The sequence below is a fragment of the Alligator sinensis genome, unplaced genomic scaffold, assembly GCF_000455745.1.
Source record: "Alligator sinensis unplaced genomic scaffold, ASM45574v1 scaffold76_1, whole genome shotgun sequence".
In the NCBI taxonomy this organism is placed as follows: domain Eukaryota; kingdom Metazoa; phylum Chordata; order Crocodylia; family Alligatoridae; genus Alligator; species Alligator sinensis.
In genome coordinates, this window is record NW_005841865.1 from 3,232,633 (window position 1) to 3,251,475 (window position 18,843).

At 46.7% G+C, this 18,843-nt stretch overlaps 1 protein-coding gene and 1 long non-coding RNA gene across 3 annotated transcripts in view; one reads left to right on the forward strand and one right to left on the reverse strand.

The window, feature by feature from the left end:
- The first annotated feature begins 6 nt into the window (after window positions 1-6).
- SLC2A10 (solute carrier family 2 member 10) lies at window positions 7-15,538 on the forward strand. 2 transcript variants are annotated; one of them, XM_025191529.1, is made up of 6 exons: window positions 7-23; window positions 1,648-1,692; window positions 9,800-11,176; window positions 13,177-13,299; window positions 14,013-14,148; window positions 14,898-15,538. In XM_025191529.1, exons 1-6 carry the CDS (start codon window positions 20-22, stop codon window positions 14,995-14,997), a joined length of 1,785 nt encoding a protein of 594 aa, XP_025047314.1. In that variant the 5' UTR covers window positions 7-19; the 3' UTR covers window positions 14,998-15,538. The 2 variants fall into 2 exon arrangements, with proteins under 2 accessions (XP_025047314.1, XP_006016793.1); XM_006016731.3 differs by lacking the exon at window positions 1,648-1,692 and having other exon boundaries at window positions 14,898-15,537.
- LOC112547959 overlaps window positions 5,216-18,843 on the reverse strand; it is a 21,251-nt gene continuing 7,623 nt past the window's right edge. The window contains exon 3 of the long non-coding RNA XR_003091745.1: window positions 5,216-5,623. This is a non-coding gene — a long non-coding RNA (uncharacterized LOC112547959). The remainder of the gene's footprint in view (window positions 5,624-18,843) is intronic.

The window sequence follows — 18,843 nt, forward strand, 5'->3', positions numbered from 1 at the left end:
GCGGAGCCGCTGCCCGGCCATGGGTAAGTGCGGGGCGGCCGAGGGGCCGGCGCCAGCGCAGCGATGCTTGCCCCGGGGGGGCTGTTGGTGCGGGGGAGCGCTTCCCGCACGATTCCTCTGCCCCTGCCGGGGGCTTCGTAAAGCTTTGCCCGGTCTGGTCACGGATCCAGCTGGGGCTGCGGCTTGCGTGGGAAGGGCTCGTGTCTGCGCGGAGCCGGGCACTGAGCACTCGCACCCCCTTGCTCCGTCCAGAGCTCGCAGCTGCCCGGCGGCGGCCGCAGCCCCGAAAGGGAGGCCGCGCCCAGGGAGCCGCGGGGCTCCTCGTCTCCTGTCCGATCCCCTCTGAACTCCTTCTTCCACAGGTGTTAGCCACCCCTCCTCCTTTCCCATGGTCTTGAGCTCTCCTGCCTCCTGCACAGCTGCTGTCTGCCCGCTGCTCCCGGTGACCCTTCACCGCCCTGCAGACTGGGTTAACCCTAGCTAAAAACATTCACGCAGGTGAACACACTCAGGTGTGGGAATCACTTTCAATGAAGCTGTCCGGGCACTGTCCAGATGCTCAGGAAGGCTTGCTTTTGTTCTGTGCACCTGAAAGAGATGCACATTTAACTATAATGACTCTAGGACTAATGAAGCAGCAGCATCTTTGGAGTATTTGTGCCTAGTTTGTTGTTTCTATATATAATATATGATATAGCGGATGAATGCACGTTGACAATAAAGATTTTTGTTTTTTATGATTCCATCTTAAATTGAATGATATCGCTTTAGGCCCCTCTCTATTAGTGAAGCTTCTAGTTTCCTTTTGACTGAAGAAAAATGTGTGCTGTTATATGGGATGATGCACCACATCATCTGCACCCCCCCTCTTCAAAATCCTAGATCCACCCATGCTGGGAGCTACCCAGCCACTTCCCACAGCTCATGGGACATCAGGACTTCAATTGTTCCCAGCTATTCCAAACACTTCCTGAATTATAACGCTGCCCCTGCTTCCTGAAAGCTTTAATTAAGAACCCCCCATCCTCCCCTTAGGAGCTGGGAATTACTGAGAATTATGGCACTTGTCATTCATTCCCCCTACTTACATGTCATGGCCCGGCTCCTAACCAGAGCTAAACTAGCGATGAGTCAAGTTCTGGGAGCCCATCAGATACACCTCAATAGGGCAAAGCAAGTGTCCTTAGCAGTCTGAAAACTGGTCCCACTCAGATGTAACTCATGAGCATAGGACACTTAAGGATCCTCAAATCACTAGTCACTCTTGAATGCTTAAACCATATTTTGGTCTGTGTTGTGGGGCAAGTTTCAGACCTCTTTAAGATCAGTAGAGCCTGCACTCTCCAGTCAGGTATGAGTCTGTGGAGTGCTGTGCCCCACCTAGCCTTTTCTGAGAATATATCCACTATTTCCCTCTCACTGCAGTGGCAGGGTATTGGCAACGCCCTTGTTTTCCCTGCATTTACTTGTGACGTTATGAAACATCAAGAACACCCTATATAATGCCTCTTTATAGTTGCAGGGGAGGGTCTGAAGCAGTGACTTTAGGGATTCCTTTGATTAATGCTTGCCTGTGAATGCAGGGCATTGGACTTGACAGCCCTGTTCTTATATTCCTGTCTGTAACCATATCCTTTTTACCGCCAGCTGCCTATAAGAATGGAAGTGCTGGACCACAATACAACAGATGCTGTAAGAAAAAGTAGCAAATGACAGGAAAACAAAATGTTTGCTTGTTTGTTATTTTAAATGAAAATTTCAGGCTGTGTTTGACAAAATTATTAATTTAGAGAAAAAAATGCCAACTCCAGTACCAAAATTTATATTGCATTTTCCCCCCTGTGGTCTGGCTCTGTAATGTTACTTCAGTGATATAACAGGGGAGGAAATAGCCACAATATGAAATGGTACCTCCAGGGAGCTGCTGGAACTGCTGCATTGGCTCCCTGTGTAGAGGACATGACCAAATTTTGTGATGCCCTGGCTGTTCATACCTGGCAGAGGCTCCTTTGGGGCTCTGCAGGCAAAGCATAGGTTAAAGTAGTTCTGAGGGTTTCATTTTTTCCAGATGCCTTATCTGTCCTTAGAGGATAACGCAGGAAAACCAGGACTTGAAGGGCTAAATTTGTCTTCATCCCAACCCTTAGTCCCTGCTCTGAGCATAAGAACAGAACAAAGAATTGGGATCAAGTATTAATTTTTTTGTTAGTGGAAGTTGCATCGATTGGGAGTATTGACACAATGAAAGAGGTTAGGTAAATAATACCTGCAGCATTACAAAAGTCAGCATAGCCTAAGGTCTGAACTGCAGCACCAACTGCTATACCAGTCCTCTGCCAGTCAGATCTAATTGTGTAGCTATTCTGTGGTGAAGAGTGGACTCTTGACCTGGGCTAGGGACAGACATTCAAAAAGCACGAGTCTGAATTGATTCAATCTTTTCAGGTTAGTCTAACATGCAAAGACTAAACTGATTTGTAAGTGAATAGACATTCACTTTTGAGACAGGCAATGCAGGCAGGCACATGCCTGCAGTGACTCAAGCTAGAAGCCAAGGGAAGGGGGGAGGCATGCTAGAGCAACCCTCCCTTCCCTTCCTCAGCAGCTGCAAGGCTGGAAGGAAGCTGACCTGGGGGCTGTGGCCAGGCCCCTGGCAAGCAGCTAAGTATGTTTGGGGAGGGGTTTAAACTCCCCCCCCAGCCAATAGGGACCGCAGCCAGGGTGTGCCTGGAGGGAGAGGGGGGTAGCAGCCTTTGCCAGGCTTGTCCCTGAGGCCAGACATCAGCTCAGGCAGCATTTCAGGCAAAGGGGGGGCAGAGGCAGGAATTAAAATCCCGTCTCCCCTCTTGTCATGGGCACTGGGACCCCCCTTGGCTTTCCCCCCTCACAGCTCACGTGGTGGGGAGCTTGGCCAGAGCCAGATGGCATGGCCATGCTATCCACCCAGGGTTGTGGCTGGGGCTGAGTTGGGCTGGCCTGTGGGCGCTGCTAAGGACGGACACAGCAGGGCCAGCCTGGGCTGGGCCGTGGGAGCCAGGCACTTCCCAACAGGCTGCGGCTTAGGTTGGGGCCACAGGGGCTGTATGGCCAGATTGCTCTTGGCTCCTCACACCCAGGCTGGGCAGGGCTGTCATGGAGCTGCAGCCAGCTGGGAAGAGCCCAGCAGGGCTGGCCTTCATCAGGCTTCAGCCCTTCCCTGCCAGCTGTGGCTCTATGACAGCTGGGCCCAGCAGCACGGGCAGCAGCTGGCTGGGCAGCGGGTTGCTCAGGCTGGAGCAGAGGTGCCAACAGTCCCCGAGCCTAGCAGCCACTTCTGCGCCCCCTGTCCTTTGCAGCACCTGGCGGCTGCAGCTGTACCACAAGCTGTACGCTAGCCGAAGCTAGCAGGGCTGTTCTGCCTCCCTTGCCTCCAGCTGCCCCTACCCCTGCCCCTGCTGTGCCACTCTGGATGGGTGGGTGGGAAGCTTGAGCCTGGTGGCTTCTGCCCAGCGCGTGGAGCTCTGGCTTCAGCTCTCAGACACCTTCCACCTGCTCTGGCCGCCCAGCATGATGAGCAGCCCTTGCGGGCAGGTGGAGCAGGTGGAAAGCATTAGGGAGCTGGAGCCAGAGCTCCATGCGCTGGGCAGAAACCGCTGGGCTTAAGCTTCCACCCACCCAGAGTGGCGTTGCACAGCTCAGCAGAAGCAGGAACCTCAAGGAGCTGAACAGGACAGCCCTGCTGGATCCAGCCAGCGTACAGCTTCCCCTTGCCTCCAGTGGCTCCTCCTTCTCCCACTCCTGACCCTGCTGCACCACTCTGGGCGACGGTGGGGACAGAAGGCGGGGAAAGTTTCAGCCATGGGCAACTGGTGCCACCTTAGTCAGGGGGGCATGTGCCCCCCAAGTAACCAGTCAGTGACCAGGGTGAGGGGTCCCCCTGCAGCCAATCAGAAAGCAGCTGCAGTGCTCCCAGAGGTGGCCATGGTGCTGCTTCTGGTGATCTCACTCCCCAGCCAGCACTCACAGGGGTGGCACTGGCACTCCTACCTGCCCCCCTGCCCATCGCCTAAGCGGGGAGTGCAGCATGTCAGGGGGTGCACCCACAGTCTCAGGGGGTGCATGTGCACCCCCTACACATCACCACTGGCTTCAGCCCAATGCATGGAGATCTGGCTCCAGCTCCCTGATGCCTTTCACCCACTCCACCCACCTGCAGGGGCTGCTCATCATACCAGGCAGGTGGAAGGCAGCCAGAGCTGGAGCCAGATCACCATGTCCCATCTCCCCACTCCCCCTTCCTCCCCCCACACTGCCTGGAGCAGAGCAGCAGGGGTAGAAGTGGGAGAAGGAAAAGCTGCTCAAGGCAAGCACTAGCTGCACACTGGCTGGGCCTGGTAGGGCTGTTCTGCTCCCCTCACTTCCAGCTGCAGTTCCTACTCCTGCTGTGCTGCGCAGCACCGCCCTGGGTGGGTGGAAGCTTGAACGCATTGGCTTCTGCCCAGTGCATGTAGCTCTGGCTCCAGCTCCAAGACACTTTTCCCTTGCTCCACCCTTCCTCAGGGACTGCTCATTGTGCCGAGTGGGCAGAGCGGGTGGAAGGTGTCCGGGTGCTGGAATCAGAGCTGCATGCACTGGGCAGAAGCTGGTGGGCTCAAGCTTCCTGTCCACCCACCCAGAGTGGCCCAGCAGGGGCGGAGCAGCAGTGGCAGCTGGAGGCAGGGGAAGCAGAACAGCTTCACCAGCCCCAGGTAGCGTGCAGCTGGTGGTGCTGCACAGGGCAGGGGGCGTGCTGGTGGTTGCGACAGGCGCCTGCCAGGCTCAGGGCCTGCCAGCACCTCCGAGCCAGCCCAGGCAGCCTGTTGCCTGGCCAGTTGGTGTTCGTGCCACTAGGCCCTGCCCCTATGGCTCTGCCCAGGCTGACCCCACCAGGCCCTTCCTGTGGCTCCATGACAGCCCTACCCGGGCTGCGTGCAGGGAGCTGAGAGCAAGCCCCCACGGCCCCAGCCCAATCTGCAGCCTGCTGGAAAGGGCCCAGTCTCCACGGTCCAGCCTGGGCTGACCCCTCTGTGTCCGCCCTCAGCAGCACTCGCAGGCTGGCCCAGCTCAGCCCCACAGCCCTAGCCCCAGATGTGGACGAGGCAGGTGGCTGGCAGGGTCATGCCAGCTGGTTCTGACCACGCTCCCGCCCCTGCCACTGGAGTGGGGAGGTGGGAAATGCTGTTCTGCCCCAGCCAGGCAGGCCCCAGCTGCCGGTGAGACAGGGGACGGAGGGGGAGATTAAATCCCTCTCCCTCTCCCCATTTGCTCCAGGCTGTGGGGGGTTGGGGGGAGCTGGCTAGGGACATAGGCTAGGGGCAGACATTCAAAAAGCCTGAGCTTGAATTGATTTGCAGGTTAGTCTAACCTGGCTAGGGCGAACTGGTTTGCATATGCATAGACATTCCCTCTGGACTGAGAAAATGCAGGCACATACCTGCAGTGGCTCAGGCAAAAGCCGGGGTGGTGCTAGAGCAGTCCTCCCTTCCCTTCCACAGTGCTGAGCTGAGGGGGGGGCATGGCCAGGCCTCGGCAGGATGCTCTGATTAGGGGATGGGGGCGTTCTTCCTCCTCGCTGCTCCTGACCAGAGAGGGAGCCATTAGCACCCTATCAAGAAAACAAAAGCCTCTGTCATCAGTTCAAGCTCTTCTTAAACAGCATTTTCCAAGGAAGGAATGGAGGGACAGTACCACCTGACCTGTTGATTAGCTCCAAAAAGCCCTAAGTGGACACTGTCCTGTCTGCCTTTGTCCTGTCTGTGTTACACAGACGCCTCTCAGCATTACCTAGCAGACCAGTGCTGGCTACAGCCCTGCTGTGGGAGATGGGAGTGGTGGGGAATCCCTGCTTGAGATGGGAGTGGTGAAGGGGGCGGGGCATGGGGAAGCCAGGCAGATTTGCTGTGCCTGCAGTCCCTGCAGGAGCTCCAGCCAGGGAGCAGAGAGCACCCCCCCCCCCGGGCTGCAAAGCATCTGGGATGCTGGGGGACTCTGGTTTAAGTTAAACCAGGAAGGTGTCTGGGACAGACATTGCATAAACCGGTTTAACCCAAATTAGCTAAGTCTGATACTACATTCAACCAGGTTTATCTCAACCCGGTTTCAGCCATTTTCAAACTGGTTTATGTGCAGGTTCTGTTACAGGTTTAAACCAGTTTCTGATCACTTAAACTGGTTTATGTGTAATGTCTGTCCTTTTAGATGGGACCTACCAAATTTCCCTAAACTTAGTAATGTGAGAATTTGAGGAGATGAGGGCAGATATAAAAAAATCAAATGCAGGGATATACCACCTGTCACTGAGCCCCCATATAGCATGGGAAATGAGTCCATAGCAAGCTGGATTTTAATCAAAGGTCATAAACCATTAGTGCCCATAAAGTTAATGAGAATTATAACAGAATTTGATTGAATCAGCTGCTGTATTCACAGCAGGACCGCATGTACTTAACTGAGTTTGCAGCTGAAAATTAATGGCCTGTCCATTTTATGCCAGGCTTTTTGTTCTTACTGAACAAATATTGTTTCTCATTATCTACATAATGTGTACAAAAAGTGATTAAAACAGAGTAGGTAACTGCACAGACAGTGGTTTTTTGGCATGTGGTCAGCCTGGCAAAATTAATACAAATAAGATTTTAAAATGTACAGAATGAATAGAAATGTAAATATAGCCTTCCTTGAGAAATAACTTTTAATGCTTAGTGTCATGAAAAGCTAAATGTCAGCACTGCCTGTTAATCACAGACTATCTAAACCTTTACACAGTGACTGAGGAAAAATTTCCATAGTCTCCATAATTTTTTCCCAATAGTCTATTTAAAGTAAAAGTATTTTTAAATAAAACAAACCAATGATACAGCATCTGTGTAGCATGCTGAAAAAAGATCATATTCCAGTGAGTTCCTGCACTATGCTGCATCTCAGCATTTAGAAGACACCGGTAATTTGGAGAAGTATATGTTGACTCTATTGGTATTATTAATATTGCCCCCAGGCCCCTAGAAGCTATCTAGTCTAGATGGGATCTTATATTGCACTCATAACCATAGTTTCTGATTGCCAACCAGTTGTAGATTAGGCAATGTGACCAACTTCCCTCACATTTATTCTCTTATTCTCAGCAGGGCAAGAAACACATGCAGCAGAGTGCTTGTTTCTCCAGGATTTTTACCTCTTTGTTGCTCCTGCTGTCTTTTTTTTTTCTTTTCAAATAAAAATGCCTGTGATGTATGCTAAAGAAGGCAGGTCAAAGAAACATGCTTTGCATTTGGAGCAGAAGGTGGTAAGGTTTGTGATGACTATTTCCCAGTGGAGTTCATTGCACAGTCTTCAATGAGCTCCTGAGAAAGCTCTGTTTGATTTGGGACTCTATTGTGCTGAGTATTACACCAACATAGATGAGAAGATAGTTTCTGGTCCAGAAAACTTTAGGCTTTTATCAGAAAGAAATACAGAGGGCAGGAGAGTAGCCATGACATGTACACTGAGAATCCTAGTCAGACTTTTTAACAAGACTGCTCAGCTCATCCTTTTTTCCCTACTTCTTGTGTCTTTTGTGTCTCTCATAAGCTCTTTACAAATGTTAATTCATTGTTTACAAACACTTCTCCCAAGTAGATAGTTTGTTTTATTATCCCAGTTTTACAGAAATGGAAAATGGAGGCATGGAACGTTAAATTGCTTGATCAATGTCATAGATCATGTTAAAGACCCCGTCCGCAGGCCCTTCTGTGGGCCCTTCTGTTACCACTAGATGACCCTTCCATCCTAATTTCTCTCCAGCAGACTAAAGAAGGCCTAGTATCCTGCATGATGCATTACACCTAAACTATTAAGCTGGGGCTAAGAGGAGTTGGATCTCCATGTCAGCTGCCCTCTACAGCAAGTAGCTCTCTAACTGCATTTCATCCCAGTGGCTGCCCATTCATTCAAGAATGGAAACAAACCCCTACATTTCTGCTAAAATGTTCAGCATGACATAGTGAACTAAGCTGAGATGAATGCAAGGCCTCACATCTCTCAGAGAGGACACCACCACATTATTTTTTCATTCACTTTGCTTATCTTGCAATCATATGATCTGGAGGCTCCTTATTTTTACAGAGTTTAGTACCTGGAGCACAACTATGCTGCAGTTTAAAAGTAATCCACACTTATACAGCAATTTGCCTGTCCACATAATTACACAGTCAACAGGAGCTGGATTATTTGATAACATTTATCTAGTGAAAAGAAGATACGGGGAATATGTTTAGCTCAGTTATTAGTATTGGTAAAACAGCCTAAAAATGGAGACAGTCAGCAAAAAGAAAAGGGTCATAAGATCAAGTCTAATATCTGTTCCACTTATTAACTCAGCTACTCATTCCTCTCTGTTCACAAGCTTACAGGGTGGATCAAAAACAGAACATGAGGCAAACAAGTCTTATAACACTACAGAAAGCTATAAATAAAGTGCAAGCAATTAAGTCAGGATAATTTTGTCTAAAGCATCAGTATGCTGATATAAATACTTTCTAACAAGAAAAGAGATGCTTTAGTATCACATATGTCTAGGACTAAACTTAGTGTTGTTTCTTGTAATAGTCAAAAGATAGTAGGGCAAAGAGCAAGGCTGTCTAGGGAAGTCAAAACTTATGCTAGACTTCAGGGAAAATATGTAACATTGAGAGCACTGAAGAGTGGAAGGAATTTTCCCCAAGGAGGTATAGCCAGTGCAGAGAATTAAGGAGTGTTTAAGTAAAATGTTAGAGGCAATGTGAGGATGAGTACCGAGATGCAGAAGGTTTCACTGGATAGGCCCTAGCTCTCCTTTCCAGTTGTGCAATGAGTGTTAACAGGCATGTGAAACTGTACTCAGCACCTATTAATAGTAACTTCCCTCCACCAGTGATTTACTTGTGAAGTTCCCAGGTGATGGAAGGAAGACACAGAGATGTATCTAAGCTGCAAACAGAGACCAAGAGCATCATACTGATAAGGTTCCTTGGGTGAATTTGATATCTTTTATTAGACCAACCCAAATGGTTGGAGAATAGTTATTAAGCAAGCTTTCGGGTTCAAAAACCCTTCGTCCTTGAACCTGAAAGCTTGCTTAATAACTATTCTCCAACCATTTGGGTTGGTCTAATAAAAGATATCAAATTCACCCAAGGAACCTTGTCTGCCTATATCCTTAGACCAACACGGCTACAACCGAAACCCCTCATACTGATAACACACTGCAGTGAAATATAGAAGGAGAAAACTGCATTCCCTAGCTAGGAAGTTTTTGCCTATTTAGAACCAAGGAAGGGAGAGTTTAGAGGGTTTGAAGAATTCCCCTCTATAAATCATGCATGGCTCCACTATGTTAACATAGGCCTGTGTTCAGAACCAGCTGACAAGAAATGGCTGCAATAGAATCATAGAAAATGAGGGTTGGAAGGGACCTCAGGAGGTCACATCTAGTCCAACCCCCTGCTCACCCCCATCCCCAACTAGATGCTTTCCTGTAAGTAAACTGCATGTGCAATTATTATGATTATGTTCACACTTGTAATTCCATACACACAGCCAGAGAGATGCCTGCTTGGTTGTATGTCTATCACATGTATATCTATATGGTTGATATATATCTATATCTATATCCCAACTCTTTAGGCAGTTTAAGCACACATTTTTGCATGCTGAAAACTTGGGTCCCAGTTTATCAGACCTGCTCTTTCCAAGTCGTGTTACTAATTTGTTTTCAATTATGAGGCCAGAAAAATGAATCTATCATTGTTTGCCTGTTTTCTAGGTCATGCATTGCTGGTCCTCCTGCTGTCTGCAACAGTCTCTCTCCTGGGTGGATTGATATTTGGATATGAGCTGGGGATTATCTCTGGTGCTTTACTGCAGCTGCAGATGGACTTCCAACTTAGCTGCTTCAAACAGGAAGTCCTTGTGAGCTCCATGCTCACTGGGGCTCTCCTTGCTTCCTTGGTTGGGGGCATCCTCATTGACCGTCATGGAAGGAGGAGAGCAATCCTGGTTAGCAACCTGGTCTTGTTTTGTGGCAGCCTTATTCTGACACTGGCTGGGTCATTTATGTGGCTGGTATTTGGACGTATGACCATAGGGTTTTCCATTTCTGTGTCATCCATGGCATGCTGTATATATGTCTCAGAAATGGTGGCTGCTCATCAGCGAGGGCTGCTGGTGTCTCTCTATGAAGCTGGCATCACGGTGGGCATCTTAGCTTCATATGCACTGAACTACATATTCTCAGAAATGGCTGAAGGATGGAGATACATGTTTGGACTGGCTATTGCACCTGCTGTAATACAGTTTCTCAGTATCCTCTTCCTCCCAGTTAACCCCATTAAATTCAACTCAGGTGACTGCGACTCCCAGAAGGGCCTCATTCAATTACATGAAGATGGAGAGGAAGCAAAACTAGAACCACATAAGGAAAAGCCTTATTCATTTCTTGACCTTTTTAGGTCTCGAGACAACATGAGAAACAGGACTCTGGTTGGCCTGGGCTTGGTGCTCTTTCAGCAGTTCACTGGGCAGCCCAATGTCCTGTGCTATGCTTCCAAAATCTTCCGCTCAGTGGGATTCCAGAGCAATTCTTCTGCTGTCCTGGCTTCAGTTGGGCTTGGTGTGATGAAAGTGATTGCAACACTAATTGCAATGGTCTGTGCAGACAAGGCTGGCAGAAGAGTGTTACTGATTGCTGGATGCATAGTGATGTCTTTCTCTGTCACCATCATTGGTCTCACCAGCTACACCATTCCACTAGACATGGCCAGAGACTGTCAGACTGATGGAGACCCCAATGCTTCATACAATATAGCACAACATACCATAAATCCGGTATCCTTCCAGCCAGCTGCATCATATATTCCACTGACTTTAGCTGCTGGCAAAAGTCGAGTGAGTCCCCATCTTGCTGTTACAGGACCAGAAGGCCTAACAAAAGTCTTTGCCAGTACTAGGAGCAGAGAGATCATTACAGATTCTTCTCACACTCAGAGAAAGTACCTGCTAACCCAGTCCAATAAAGAGATGGTGCAAGGCACTAGCCCTTCTTTCAGTGATGGTCTTTCTAGGGAACATATGGTTTTAAATTGGATTACGCTGCTGAGCATGATGGCTTTTGTAAGCGCATTCTCAATTGGATTTGGACCAAGTAAGTACAGAGTTTATACTTCCTCAGTCTGCAGTAACTCATAGTATAAAACTAAGATTTATCTTCACAATACTCTGGGAACATTTGCTACACACCTGCTTTACAAAGTATCCTGCAATTGAAAAAAATATCCTGTATTCAAACCCACAAGAATATCCTGTATTCAAACCCACCAGAATATCCTGTATTCAAAAACATATCCTGTATTCAAACCCACCAGAATATCCTGTATTCAAACCCACCCATGATTTCCAGCCCTGCAGACTGAAAGTCTCCTACAACACTTGTGATAGCATCCCCTACACACTACCTCTGACCTAAACTATTAAGTTTTTTGATGAATTCAGTCATCATGGAATCTGAGCTTCTCACAAACACAGGGGACATGGAAGTTTTAGTAACTACATATTACAGATGGGGAACCAAGGCACAGAGGGACTAAATGACTTGTGCAACACAAGAAGGAAAAGACAGAGCAGGGAACAGGGAAGGTTTCTCCATTTTTCATTGTGGGCCCCTCAGCCTTCATCTCTCTCTCTCTCTGTCACCTGGGTCCCAGTCCAATGCAGTCCAATCCCAGTCCTTTGTCCTGCCTAAAGGTCCATCTTTAGGCAGGAAACATGGAGACTTCATGTAGTCTTTAATATTTGCTCTGCACAATGCGAAGGGCCAACATGTATCTATGCGTCCTGGCACAGTCTTGGACTTCGATTTCTAGATCTTTACAGCCCTATCAACCACTCAAGGCATCTGTCCCAACAGAATTGAGGGTAATGAGCCAGTTAGTGACAGTTGTGGTATAGACACTGATTCACCAGGAACTGGAGTGAGATTATCAACTCATTTCACAGAGGTTACCAACCAGTGGTCCCCTGACAATGGCTTTTGGCAACTATTGGACCATAACTAGTGATCCAAAGAGGAAAAATTATATATGATATTTTCTTGTATACAACACATCCCAGAATATAGTGCACACCTTGTTTTTGACAGGCATAATGAAAAAAAAAGATCTTTCCTTGTAGGGAGAAACTGAGTAACAGAGTTATGGAGCTGACCCTGCTCATCGTTGTGTTCACTGTGGGTTGCTGCAGAATCTCCTTTCAGGTTTACTTGGTAACCGGCAGAACCGGTTCTTACCATATTTCTTATATACAATGTGCATTCCAATTTCTAGCAGCTGTTTTTTAAGGGAAATCGTGCATGTTTTATGCAAGAAAATATAGCCTATACCATTGCCTCAAGTCGTTCCATCCTTATTCCAAATTCCTTTGATTTTAGACCATGAAGCTTGCCTTGTATGGGCATGACAGGCCCTGTTCAGGTATCTGGATCACTTAAAATTGAATCTTTTCTGTTGGTTTCACTTACTGCTATATATAGTAACCTCTTGAAAGCTTCATGGTAGCAGCTGCTGCTTTCTTGAAATTATATTCATGCAGTAGACAGACAAGCATACAGATTTGTGATTGTAGGCTTGCTTGTGAGCTCTGGCATTTATTTATTCTGTTTTAAATAACATGGAAGCTTTGCAAGGATAAATGCTAAAGGCATTTGAAAAAGATCAGATTAAAATCATGGCAGGTCCATGTCAGGCTTCATAACCTTGACAACAACCAGTACAGTTCCATAAAAACTGCTGGAGAGCCACACTGAAAGGTCCTGTTCTCTGTGGAAGGCAGCACAGTCTGCAGGTGATAGAGAGAGATTATTCACAACTCTACCGCATGCGACTATATGACATTGGGTCATTTATGCTCCCCGTATCTTAATTTCCTTATCTGTAAAATCCTAAACATAATGTTTGGCCACCTCTGTAAAGCTCTTTGGTTCATGCTGAACAGCTCTCTGCTGCCGGACTGTGTCAGTACTATCGTTCTGCAATGAAATGCGTGTCATACAAACAGCTGCCTGGGACCAGAGTCCAGCCTTTCTTGCAATCCCACAGAAGTTGTTTAAAATAAATTGTCATGTTTCTCTCTCCTCTCCAATCTTTGCAGTGACGTGGTTGGTCCTCAGTGAGATCTACCCTGCTGGAATAAGAGGAAGAGCCTTTGCTTTCTGCAACAGCTTTAACTGGGCTGCTAATTTACTGATTAGCCTCTCGTTCCTTGATCTTATTGGTATGTCACCCTTTTTTGCTGTTGGCCTTTTCAAAAGCAGCCTGCCAGCACACTTCATTAGCCAGTGGTGTGGCGATTGGGTGTAATTTCTGGCCACTGGTGGTCAGGCAATAATAGAATGGATGTAGCCCATTTCTGATGAACTCTGCCACATCAGTCAAGACTTGAACTATCATGAAATGTAGAGCATAGATCTACCAGAAGAGACTAACGGGTCATGCTGCTAGGAGCTAAGCTGAGCATTGCCCTTGGTGAAGTGGTTCCTTGCAGCTTCTATGCATACTCATAAAATAGCCATAGTTTTTGGTGAATTATTTTACACTGTGGTACAGGATCTGGTTTAGTCAGGAAAACACTGAGCTTTGGGACTCTTGACAGAGCTGCCTGATGCTCTAGGCTGAGAAATTTATCAGGTACTGCATGGCCTCTGGAGCTGAGGTTAATTCATGCTCCAGGAATTATGTGGCCCTGGCAGGCAGAACCCAGCATATAAATACATCAGATTTGTAGAGCTGGGAGTTGCCTTCCTCCACAGCTGATTTACATATTAGGCCTTGTGTGTATGCAGGAATGGCTTTTCCTTGCCTTGTTTTATGGGATTCTCAAAATAAAATCCCCCATGCAGCAGAAGTGATATTCAATTAAGATTAATATTCAATGGAAATGGTCTCTTCTCTCATTAACCTTTCACTCTTTTGAACCTGTTTCTATAGACGCCATAGGTTTATCATGGATGTTTCTTCTTTATGGATTGGTGGGAGTAGCAGCTGTTGTCTTTATTTATTTTTTTGTTCCGGAAACAAAAGGACAGTCCCTAGAGGAGATAGACCAGCAGTTCTCACGGAAACGGTATGTACACTGTCCTGAGGGGGTGATTTTGAGTATGGAGAGGTTTTCCAGGTCAGGCCCATCCCATGAAGTAGGGGCTGTGTGTGAAAATCTCTTAAGGATCAGGTCCTAAATTATTCGTTTGAGGAAAGACTGATCTGTGTTACTAAAATCACAGATTCACAGTAAATCTGCAAAATGTCCATGAAAGAACTGTGAAACTCTAAATTGGCTCCTTAGTGGAGAGGAAGATTAATTATGCCATTTATTCATTTACACTTGACTCAGTTTGGAGAGCCGATCTAGAATGGACACTTTCATTGGCTTACTCTCAAACAGTATTACAGTAGCAGTGGTAACACAGGCCAGGACTGCAGTACATTAACAGCACTGAGGGGATGCTAAAAGGGGCTGGGATTGGAGAGGCAGCAGTATCTGAGCACTAGGAGGCTCTTTTAGCTGAGCTTCGTTGGATACATTGAACTAGGGTGCATTGAAAGTCTCAACTGAAGTGTATTACAGGAAAGGAAGGACTTTGCCTTCCATACAAATTAACACAGATTTTTAAGACTAGAAGTGAGCATCTATTCCCATACCATTTCACCTCCTAAGTCCCATAGTAAGCAGTAACTTCTGGTTGAGCTACAGCATGTCTCTGAAAGATGTCCAGTGTGGACCCAAAGAAAGGATTCTAAAAGGTATCACTATGAGGTTAGAGAGGAAGAAATGTAAGTCTCAACTTCTGGATGACCTTAGTTATTTTGTGGCAGGTTACTGAAAAGGAACATATCCAGGCGAAGATCTGGAAAGAGAAGAGGAGGCTTTACACATGGTCAGTACGAAAGGGTGGAGCACTCCAGCACCTCATGAAATGCACCGTCTGTATGTGTCACGTGGGACACAAAAAGAATCTGTGACGTCTGAAGATTTTTTTCTCATGATCTTCAACATAATGTAGTCACCAATTTAGAGAAGAGTTTAGTGAGCCCTGAGCTCATCACAGTGCCTTATGTCTTGAGATATGGATATTAGCAATGCTATCGTGTCCCTCTATACACAACCTATGTATACAAATGCTCGCATTCTTGACTCTTGGGTAGAAACCACCCCATTGCTCTGGTAGCTTTTTATTTAAGAGAGACCATGGTTCGGGGTTCCCAGTGCTAATTGAACTGACATTTTTTGTATTTGGCAAATAAAGCACAAATATGCTGAGAACTCGGCCATCTGTCTCTGCACAGCTCATCTCTGTGCAGAATGTTTTCTTTTCCCAATTTTTAGAGCTGTTTGTTACACTCCCAATATACAGGAATTCCACAAGCATGTCAGAGATTTCACAGAATCAAGAAAATTAGTGCTGGAGCTCATCTAGTCCAACCCCTTGCTCAAAGCAGGGCCATCCCTAACTAGATCATCCCAGATCATCCTTTGTTGAGCCAGGCCTTAAAAACCACCACCTCTTGAAGTAACCCATTCCAGTGCTTCACCACCTTCCTAGTGAGAAAGTTTTTTTCCTAATATTCAACCTAAACTTCCCTTGCTGCAATTTGAGCACGTTGCTTTTTGTTCTGTCATCTGCCACCACTGAGAACAGTCCAGCTCCATCCTCTTTGGGATCATGCTTCAGGTAGTTGAAGGCTGCTGTCAAATCCCCCCTCCGTCTTCTCTTCTGCAGAGTAAATAAACTCAGTTCCCTCAGCCTCTCCGCATAAGCCCCAGTCCTCTAACCATTTTCGTTGTCCTCCACTGGACTCTCCAACTTATCCACAGCCTTTCTGTAGTGGGGGGCCCAAAACTGGACACAGTACTCTAGATGTGGCCTCACTAGCGCAGAAGAGAGGGGAATAATCACTTCCCTCAATCCGCTGGCAACACTCCTACCATTGCAGCCCAGTATGCTGTTAGCCTTTTTGGCAACAAGGACACACTGCTAATTCATATCCATCTTATTGTCCATTGTAACCCCCAGGTCCTTTTCTGCAAAGCTGCTGCTTAACCAGTTGGTCCCTAGCCTGTCCTGGTGCATGGGATTCTTCCATCCTAACTGCAGAACTTCACACTTGTCCTTATTGAACTTCCTGAGATTTCTTTTGGCCCAATCCTCCAATCTAACATTTTGTATGCTAAAAGTTTAGTTTTTTAACCTTTGTGCAGTGCCCCAGAGTCTGAGGCAGCTAGCTAGTAGAAAGTCAGAATAACCAACCCTGATTGAACAGAAAGCTCAAATGCTAGCTGACGGGACTATAGGGTAAGACATAAGAATCAAAGCACCACATGACATTATTCCACAAAGTCTGCACCTACACTAACAGGAAGCTATGCTCAGAAACATAGATGCACAATCACATTTGCCTATTTTGCCCCTGCAGAGACAGTTCTGCATGGGGTTTGCAAGCACTTACAATTGTGAGTTTTCAATTTTCAGGATCCTTTTTAGAAAATATGATCCTGAAATCCTCGTTTTGCAGGTAACATGTATTCTTGGATCTCTACCTTTAATGAGCTCCTCTCAGAGTGTCTCCTGAGCATACGCACATCATCAAAATGGCATCACTATTTAACACCACAATCACCTCCTTGGGTAAAAGCTTTTGAAAGTTGAGAGGCCTTGTCCTGTGCCATAAATGGCAGCTGGTTTAAGCTTTAGTGGAAGAAGCAGGTGGGAAGAAGAACCAAAATTCCTGAATTCAGGGCTCTCCACTGATAGTAGAACCACCAGGCAGCACTATGGTAATTAAGAGTTGTTGCTATCTGCCATCTGATTGGAAGTCTCTATGAAGTTACTTTGATGCATCTCAGACCAGCAGGCTGTGAACAGAAGCCCACATCAACCATGAGTACAGTGTCAATTTGTTGGCCATCTCAACAAGGAAAGGAAGGATTTCACAAGTCAGGGACAGCGACCTTCTCTCCTTTCTCCAGATGAGTTCCTCCATTGTTGATACCATTCCCTTTCCCCAAGTGTTCTCCTGTTAATAGAAGTATATTAGTCTTCCTGACTTTCAAATGACCTTTTCCCCTTCTGTTGAATGAGAAGTGGGTCCTACTACCATTGGCAATACTGCAGAACAAGTACTTGGCACCAAGCAATGCAAGGCTCAACCACTAGGAACCAAAGCACAGACTCCAGCTTCAGTGTATCTTTCTGAGTAATTAATAATGTAATCATGATTCCCCCACTTTGCTTTGGAGCAGGAATAGTGGCCACTTAGAGTCACTACAAGCCCTTTAAATATCTCTCTTTTTTTATCTGAGATAAATACTCAGCTCCTCAAAGATACATAGGTGTTGAATTTCCCATGGAATTAGTTTCCTAAATACTTTATTCCTAAATGTTCTAACCCTGGTAGTGAAAAGATGTCCATGCTGAGAAGACTCTTTCCTGCAAAACTGTTGAGTAAATGGGTCAAATGATGGTTACAGATATCTGCCATCCCCTCTTAAGAGTCCCTTCTCCATATGCACACACATACATGCACCTGCACACCTATCTCAGTGTCCCAGAGCCCCCAAGACAAATGTGAGATCCTGTTACCTAGTGGAAGCAAATAAAAGTTTGGAGGGATGTGGTTTTTCACATCTGGAAAAGTGTGGTTTCTTCTTGTCTCCTGTAAATCAGAGTGTAACTTGCATAATGCAGCCCAGTGCTCCTGGCCTGCTGCAGCAAGTTCCTAACTGCTGGAAGATGCTGCTTCTGTCCTCCTTTGCCGTGGGTTGGACAGGTGGAATTTGATAATGAGGACATCCCTGAGTACCGGTGCTCATTTTTAGCAGCACAAGGTGCTAGGCATACCCCAAATAAAATCAGGCTCAGTCCTTGCCCCAGAAAGCCCAGACTCTAGGATGGAGGTGAGAGAAGGGAGGTAATAAGCAAATGAGCCAGAAAGCCTGATGATAATGATAAGTGATGTCATGATAATGCAAAATAGTTATGATCCAGAGAGGTTGTGGTTGGGATGGGGGTATTTTGTCAGTAAAGAGATTGACAGATATTTCTAATATCCACACCCTTGGCATCAGTCTCGCTAGTCTCCCCCAGGCACAGTGATAGGAGAGGATTGTCATGAAGGATTTAACTAAGGGGCTTGTAGTGACTCTAAGTGGCAAAGCCACTATTCCCCCTCCAAAGCAAAGTCCTTTATGATGTCCCTATAATAACCACGGTAGTGATTTTACAGTGCAGATAAAATGGAAGAGGTATTTGTCCCATGTCTCAGAAAAGCATAAAATACCATGATGTCAGGCACTTGCTCAACCTTCTTTCCATGGCCATATCATGATTCCCATTTCCCATGGTGCATGCACAGCCATGCCCCTTAGGTTTTACTGTCTTTTAAAATATTTTTTGATACAGTGAAGACATTACACTGCCAGTTACACCTGGAATGTCTTGTCTTTTACACGGAAAGTCTTTGCAGAGTGTAGGCAAGAAGGAAGTCCCAGCAGTAGAGGAACTGGCCTGAGATTCAGATCTGGGTTGAAATCATGGCTGCGATTTCCCATACAAACCTGGGCAAGTCAATCATTCCATCTGTACCTCAGTTTCCACACCTATAGAATAGGGATAATTCTTCCTTGTCTTTCCTGGGCATTTTGAGGTTAAAGTGATTAAGATGCTTCATGGTAGTCTTCCTTTACTCTTTCATGCACTGTCAAAATACCAACCACCTCCTCCACTTCACCAACAATGCCAGGCTTGGTTGCCTGCCTGTTCAG